Raw genomic sequence first — 8,631 nt, forward strand, 5'->3', positions numbered from 1 at the left:
TTGGATAAATATAGAAAGATTAGTTTATATAGAGAGAGGGTTGAGAGGGATATTAACAACTCTTTTTAACATATTATTTAATAATTTTAGTTAAATTTTATTAAAAATTATAAAACTCGTGAGAGACTTATTAAATAAGAAGTGAGAATTAAAAAAATTTAATTTTTTTTTACCAATATTGCAAATGGTAAAAAAGAATGTTAGATAATGTGTTAGTAACATTTTTAACATGAACATTATCATGAGACAAAACTAAGAATGTACATTTCCAAACTTCAAGACTTATATATTTTATCATTCAACTTTAACTATTTCATAAATTTTACTACCGAAACTTTTATTTTTATGAATTTTATCATTTAATTATTTAATTTTTAAATTTTTTTTTATCATTCCGTGAATCTTCTGTTTAATGTCTAACGGAAAATCATGGGCCGTGCATGAATTGGAGACTGACTTCCACGTTGGATGGTAAAATCTGAAAATTAAAAAAAATAAAAATAATATATATATATATATATATATATATATATATATATATATATATATATATATATATAAACCGTGGATGATAAAAAATAATAATAAAAAACAATGAAAAAGATAATTTAAAAAACTGAAAATTATAAATTATAATTATTTTATTTTATCAAATAATATAAAATACAAAAAAACAATGAACAATATAATTTTAAAAATGAAAAATATAAACTATAATTATTTTGTTTTATAAAAAATAAATAAATTACTATTTTTTTTTGGAAGATATACGGTAACATTTTATTTTTTGAAAGGCTGAAAAATTAAATTAAAAAATTAAATCAGTTCATTTTTCAGCGTGTTCCAGGTGTTTATTCGTTAGGCTATATTTTGAGACATTTGTTGTGTAATTTTGAGGCATGAATCATATGTAGTATGATGTTTAACTTGCAATTGTTATGCTGCAAATAAACCTGGAAATATGCGTCTGAATTTAAGAAGGGTATTGAAAAAGTATATAAGAGATAGAATTGTGCGATTAAAGGGTATTAAAAAGCTGAAAAGAAGGTTTATATATATATATATATATATATATATATATATATATATATATATATATATATATATATATATATTTATTTATAATTTTCAGGTTTTACCATCCAAGGTGACAGTGAAGCGCCAACTCATTCACGGCGTATCATTATCCCGTTTGAAATTAAACAAAAGATTAGCAAAATGGTAAAATTTGCAAAAATTATATAATTGAATCGTAAAATTCACAAAAATAAAAGTTTAATAATATAATTTGTAAAATAACCAAATTTTGATGATAAAATATCCCATTAAACCTATAAAGAATGAATAATTTATTGTTGTAAGAGTAAAAGTATTTCCAATTTTCCCAATTTAGTCCAAACATACATGTAGTTTCCCAATTTTAATAGCAGTCAACATACATATTTTGAGGAAAATTTAGCCTAATAATAATTATAAAATATTTTTGAGGTGAAGTAAAATTAAAAACATTAATTTCATCTTCATAATTTTTTTATTAATTTGGTCTATGTTAAAATAAAATATATTTTTTCTTACCTTTAATGGTAATTTGGTTAAACAGTTTTTTGATGTGACTCATATGCTTAATTACTTTCTTTTTTCTTTACTTTCTCAAACACACTCAGAAGACATAAAAAAATTATTATTGTTTCATCTTATCCTCTAACATCATCAGAAATCACGAAAAAATTGATCAAAAAGTGATAAAAAATTGTAATTTATGAAAGTTTTTAACCGCTAAAAATTGTTTAATTCATTTTGGAGTATAGTCATCATAGATTGTTTAATTCATTTGTAATCAAAATATACACCTAAGTATGTTGGTCTCGTTAGATTACACTAAGGACAAAAAAAAATGTTTTATTTTTACAGAATCAAATTAATAAAAAAAATTGAGTACAAAATTAATATTTTTTAAAATTTTACATGACCTCAAAAATATTTTACTGTTTTATTATTATTAGGCTAAATTTGCCTTAACATATGTATGCTGAGTGCTATCAAAATTGGGAAACTACATGTATGTTAGGGGACCTCAAACATATTATTTTACCCATAGTAAAATAATAAAAAAATTTGCAGGAACAAATAATAAAAAAAAAAACATGTCCAATATATTCTCATAACAAAGTAATGATAGGTCCATACAAATACTGTGAACTTACGTGGTACATGGTCACATGGAGGCGTTTAAATTTATTTATAGTACTCCTTACAACAACTTCTAATTGGAACACATGCACACTACCCATTAGCTAGGAACACATGCACACTACCCATTAGCTAGGAACACATGCACACTACCCATTAGCTAGGAGAACGAGAAGAAAAACATAATAAAGCTACATTAAGTAGACACTCGAATTGTTCTCAGAAGAAGTCCTTAATTTTGTTATCAAGCACTAAAGAACTAAGGACATTGTAAGCCTTCTGTGTGGGATGATAACTGTCCCAGAATATGTAGTTAGAGGAGTTAGAGCATGTGTCTATGCTGTAACGGTTGCACAAAAGGCTCACTTCTATATTCCCCGTGCCACAGCACCCTCTATCTGTCACTTCAAAACCTTGACCATCAAATATAAAAAAAATAAAAATAAAATGATGAGTCCAAGAAATGAAAAAGTGCTAATGATCACAAGAGATATAACAATGGACAAAAATCACTACTAAATAAACACAACTTAGGTAGATTATATAGAATCTCGATCTCCCACATCATAACCTTTTGTGTCATGATAGTACCGCTGCCACACGAGGATCTTCTTTTATTGCCTTTGGGAGTTGAGGGCTTTCCATGCTAATTGGTAGGTTCCATGGAAAGTGCATGAAGGAGAGACAGAGAGTAAACACACAATAATTATATGAAGATGCAAATGAATTTGATGCAGCTAGTGACTGATTTCTTTCATTACAAAAAAATCTCTATGAATGTAATGTAATGTTACATTCTGAGTTAAGTGTGACTTTGAGGGCACATATAATGACATAAAATTGGTGTATATAGGCAGCAAGGTATAAATGGAGTAATGGACTAATATAGAGATAGACAAATTATACGTGGTCCTGAACTGCTACCTATTCGTGCTACTAATCAATCTTTATATGACATGTATTCAGATTTTTTAATTTATGAAAAAAAAAATAACACTTAATCATATGCTATAGAAATTAATGAGGATATGTGGTCCATGATCACTTAATAAAGGTAATGAAGTGATTGATTAGTGATTACCATATTTAGCAGGATTTTGAAGCATGTTAAGCAATCCGTTGTAAGAATCAAGATAAACAAGCCTAGAGTCTGAAAACTTTTTTCCTAGCACAACCATTTGGGTGGAGAGCTTCGAGTTGAAGAGCATTGCTGCTTGGTTAGAAGAATCTAAGCAGGCTCTATTCAAGCTTCCACCAAGTGTTCTTTGTGAAGGCACACACCCTATGACTGGTAAACCAAATACTCCAATCCTTCTAGCTCCTAGGCCATAAAGTTTCTGCAATCCATTTATATGTATTTTTACTTAGAATTTTTTTTTGGAGAAAGATAAATAAATAAAAGGTATGAAAAGAAAATCCCAAAGTCCAAAGTTTGGTATGTGATTTACCAAGACGTCGAAAAGCAGAGAAATTCAAACAGTGAATCAAGCTTGGTATTCTGACTACTTTACAGTACAATACAACTATTATGTTTGATACTATTCAAGATATACTATTTGCCCTCTTTAAAAAGAATTAATGCAATGAACTGAAAATGTTAGTCATAAATGTGGGATGCCATTTGTCTACCACTATCATCTGCTCTACCTAAATTTGACCGTTGTCCAGAGGGTGGCAGTAAAATGACGTATGATGGAATATTAACATTTATTTATCTCTTTATTTTTTGCATTTAAAAATTAGTTGAATTCAAAATTCACAAGGAAAGTGCACATTCATGACTCTCCAAAGCATACCTGCAAGAAGTTTGAGGCTTCTGAAGCCATTAAGTCAGTGTACGAAGGAATATCATACTCAGCACTCCTAAATGGTAATTGAGAATAAGTGTTGGCAATGTCATCACTTCCTACGCACACTATGTATATGCTCTTAGACACTATCATTGCCGTTCTGTTTCTTCCAACCGCTTCATTTATCTTCCTTGTGTACTCCCTGAACATGTCCAATTGATCTGACAATGACATCACATTCTTGTGACAAGGAGAAAATAAACTGGAGTTAGCTTTAAGATGTGCCAAAGTAACTTATTTATTGATAGACAACATGAACAAGGTTGAATATATGGGTATGTACCACTAATTCAGCTGTTAGAGGATCAAATCCGGCACCACCCGAGGCAAAGCTTACACCAGTGAGGAGATCTTGAAGTTGCAAATTTGGGTCAAGATAAGGAGGTAAAAATTTCTTGACTCCAAATTTTGCAGCTGAATATGAAGCAAAGAAGTTGGTGAGAAATTGAGAAAAGAACAAGTTCATTCTATTCTCTATCGATAATTATACAAGATACATGTTTTAAGAGCAGATAAGTTTGTATGTAACTTTCTACCAATTATGTCTGATGGAACTAAGCCATTGCTGAACCTTCCAGTTGGTTGATTTCCTCCACCAAAATCTCTACCATATGGTTGGAAATTGCATTTGACAAGTGTGGTGATATAGTCGTTGTTTCCTGTATCTACTATAGAGTCCCCAAATACAACCACTGCTGGCACTGTTTCATTGTTTGGTAGGCTCACAACAGAAACATGTTGAAAGATGGTGGCTATGATAGAACACCAGAGAATGACTAAAAGCCATTGAGAAAGGAGCTTTTGACAGAGTAAATCCATGTTTTCTATGACTACTTGCTTTTGAAAGAAGGCAATGGCAACTTCTGTTTGGTGCAAGCAACTTATAAGAAAGCTAGATTTTGTTTTGGGTCTCTTTCAATATCATGCTATCATGCCATTGTCATAGCAAGAGATTTTACCATGAATAATTGCATGATACTTCTGTAGCTAAGCCAGGTTAATAATAATACATAATTTCTATAATGCCGACTAATATATGCTTCCATGTCATAGTTTATTTGTCATTTGGTGTCATCTATTACTTCAATAAAATACAATTGGACATATACCAACTTTCTCCCTATTGTATTCATTATTTAGTTCTTATAAAATGATCGAGTTTTTATTTTAATTTTTAATTTTAAATATATTTTTCGTGACTGATAAATATTTAATTTGTGTTTATTTTTTAACAAATTTTTATTTTTCGTTAAATCTCTAATAAAATAATAATTTTATTTTTAATCTTTTTTATTTTATTTTAGTCTATAATAAATTGACTAATTTTCTATTTACTTTTTGATAAATTAACAAAATGTTGTATTAGTCAAGACTAATAACGAATAATTTTTTTATAAGGAAAAAATAAAAAAATTGATTAATTTATCTAAGACTAAAAGAATGTCAATAATTAAAAATAAATTTATTATTTTATTAAAAAACAAATGTAAAAATCAGATATTTATTAAAGAAAAAAAATATATTTAAACCTAATTAATTTTTATCTCTTAAAAACATAAAATCATTATTTTTTATTCCTATTCTTATATTTCACTGATTAACTAAGTACGTATATGTTAGAAAAAAACGTTTTTGTTTATGGTCGCCTTGCGTATAATTGCATTTTTCTGTATTTAGTGACTCCTTTTCAACCTAATGAGGGGCGTTTGTCCAGTAATGCATTTTGTCAGGTCTTTAGTGGAAGCTATAAGGGAGTTGGCGGGAATGAGTGGAATAATCTCGTAGTCTCACATATATAGAGAAACAAATAACCAAGTTGTAGATTTACTTACTAAGCATGGGTTATTCATTCATGGAAAAAAAGAGACTATTTTTTATATTTTACCGTCCTTTTTGCACTGCTTTATTATAGCAAATTTGTCTGATATTTTATTTTCTCATGATTATTAATAAAGTTGTCTTATTTATGATGTTTTAGTCCCTAGGTCATTCACAAATAATAATAAAAAAAGGAGTGTGTTTGTTTTGGCGTCGCCCACTTAATGTGAAACATTAGAAATATACTATTGCTCTTTTGCTAAATTATTACATTTGACGTGATTTTATCGACAATCTTCATCCTTATGCTAATTGTCTTATGACAAGGGTTATAAGGGGCTGTGTTTGAGTCTGATAAAAAATAACATACATCAAACCTTTGACGTGATTTCTATTGCTTTTTTTTTTTTTTGGGTAAATAGACGTGATTTTATTGCTTATGTATGTATTGGATATATGTCTAAAAACATGTTACTATCATTTTGTTTATTATTTTATGTTTTAAATGTGATTTTTAGAAAGTAATAATAGTTAAAGTATCCTCAACGAGATTTCTAACAATTTATAAGTCATTGTTTCTTTTTAAGATCGGAAAGACAATTCACACATTTTTTTTAATGAAAAACACATGTTTCAAGGTAACTTTATGATCAAGATTAATTAGATGCGCATTTTAATTAAGTTCAACGCTTCAAAATCAATTCTATCAAGATTAATTTTACTTAGTTTTAAACAAAAACAAATCTTTACATTAATTGGCTGAATATGTATGCAGCTTAGAACAAGCATTTTTTTTTCCCCATAAAATTCCAAATAAAACGAGCTCAAAATTGGCAGGACCATACTCAGCAAATCATTTCACAAGTCTTCTTTAACCACGTGCATTGTACAACTAAAAGAAATTCTTCGATATTTTCCGAGTGAAGAAACTTTCTTACTTATAACGTGAAAAAAAATATTTAGTTAGACAATATCTACCACAAAATTAAGTAAAAGTTTCTCACTTAGAGACGATATACGAAAGAGATATATATATCTTAGCTATCAGATCACGTAAAAAAAAATTAATAGGAATACGGCAATCGCCAATGGGGCACATCACATGGAACATGATTAGCAAAGTCATCCAATAGTAATGACAATCGAGGAAAGTTGGCAACAGCCATGAACCTTTTATGCCATGCCTGTAGGCTTCAACAAGATTGAACTATACATCTAATTCGTTATTCACAAACATATATGATTGATTGAATGCTAAGAAATAAAAAAAGAGAAGAAAAGTCACATATTCAATCTTTTTTACTAATACAAATTGGCATTCTAATAGACTAATAACCTATCTTAATAAAAAGAAAAAAAAATGCTAATTCATTACTCACACACAAAAAATACAACTAATTTATTATGTTACACCGATTTCTTGTAAAGAAGTGTAAAACGGTTCAAAAAACCACATAACTGATTTCTAGGACATTGGAAAAAAATTAATTAAAAAATTCAATATTGTGATCATCAATATATTTCAAGCTCAATATTATAATGATTAGTAATTATATTTGTTTAGTTTTTAATTATAATTACCAATAAATATTATTTGTATTATTAAAATTAAATGTTATGACATATTTGAATTAGTTTATGCATATTTTTGAATTTTATGTGATGATTTTTTTGACAGAAATGTGTTATGAATTATGACTTTTATAAGTGAAGTTTAATTTTAAATATACTGAAGTTATAAACATTATGTTATTATTGTTTATATTTAGTAATATATTATATTAAAATTAAAATAATATTATTTAATTATTACTAACTCAATTATGGTTTAAATTTTTAATATTATAAGTTGTGAATGTAATGGCGTCTTTCTAATATATATTACTTAATATACTATATTAAGATTTAAAATAGTATATATTAAGATTTAAAATAATATTCACGTTTTGGGTTTTTTAATCAAGTTAAACCTAAACTTTTAATAGACTTGTTTAAATATATTACTTGAGATTGAATCACTCAATTTTTATGTTCTTTTTTCAAGTCATGCCTAATTTTTTTAATGTCGGTATCAGTTTAACTCATTTACACTCATATACTTAAGTCTACTAGTATGATTGTTTTTATTTTTTATTTTTTTATTAGGTGTCTACCTGGTCCAACCTCTGTACTCCATTTCCACCAAAAGCAACATTTTCTTGCTTACTTGTTGTAGTGTTCATTCATATTGAATTGTGGCAAGGTTACAATTTTCCAACGGTCTAGCTCCCCATTGAACCCTTCTCACCCGTTATCTTCTTTTAATGCAGTGAATACAATAATGTGTTGAATTTTTCATTATGGATCATCCCTGCTATTTTTTAGGGGTAGTCCTGAAGAGACGAAGCAAGATGAGGTGAAGGAAAGAGATCTCGGATCAACATAGCAAAAATATTTAGCTGTAGACAAAAGCTGATCGACCCAACTAATTAATTATGATATACTACGTGGCTACGTCCTTTTTAACATATATAAGAAAATATGGATTCCACATTTATGCATTAAGGAAGTTGTAATAATCCAATATATAACGAATTTGCATGCCTACATACATGGTTACAAAATCTGATTGTTCTACTAGGTTTCGTGTTTTCAACTCATATATTTTCTTCGCATGTGCCTACACATATTTGCTGAAAGCAACTAATAACTGACTGATCAATTCACGTATCTTTTGGCCCAGAATTAATGTGGTTAACTTCTTAGCTTGGTAAATTAACTACCGTTGCATCAC

General features: G+C 28.2%; 1 protein-coding gene across 1 annotated transcript; it reads right to left on the bottom strand.

The window, feature by feature from the left end:
* Positions 1-2,147: 2,147 nt before the first annotated feature.
* Positions 2,148-4,910, bottom strand: LOC114370499 (GDSL esterase/lipase EXL3-like). The gene is made up of 5 exons (XM_028327863.1): positions 4,577-4,910; positions 4,324-4,454; positions 3,987-4,220; positions 3,272-3,527; positions 2,148-2,603 (listed from the first exon to the last, which is right to left on the bottom strand). Exons 1-5 carry the CDS (start codon positions 4,857-4,859, stop codon positions 2,410-2,412), a joined length of 1,098 nt encoding a protein of 365 aa, XP_028183664.1. The 5' UTR covers positions 4,860-4,910; the 3' UTR covers positions 2,148-2,409.
* Positions 4,911-8,631: the final 3,721 nt, after the last annotated feature.

This window comes from Glycine soja, chromosome 2, assembly GCF_004193775.1.
Source record: "Glycine soja cultivar W05 chromosome 2, ASM419377v2, whole genome shotgun sequence".
NCBI classification, from domain to species: domain Eukaryota; kingdom Viridiplantae; phylum Streptophyta; class Magnoliopsida; order Fabales; family Fabaceae; genus Glycine; species Glycine soja.

Excerpts from the sequence above, each read along its gene's own strand:
- LOC114370499 (XM_028327863.1), bottom strand. The coding sequence starts at position 4,859 with ATGGATTTACTCTGTCAAAAGCTCCTTTCTCAATGGCTTTTAGTCATT. Across the intron at positions 4,455-4,576 it reads AGTTCCATCAGACATAATTG|CTGCAAAATTTGGAGTCAAG; the intron begins GTAGAAAGTTAC and ends CTTCATATTCAG. Across the intron at positions 3,528-3,986 it reads AAGCCTCAAACTTCTTGCAG|AAACTTTATGGCCTAGGAGC; the intron begins GTATGCTTTGGA and ends AATGGATTGCAG.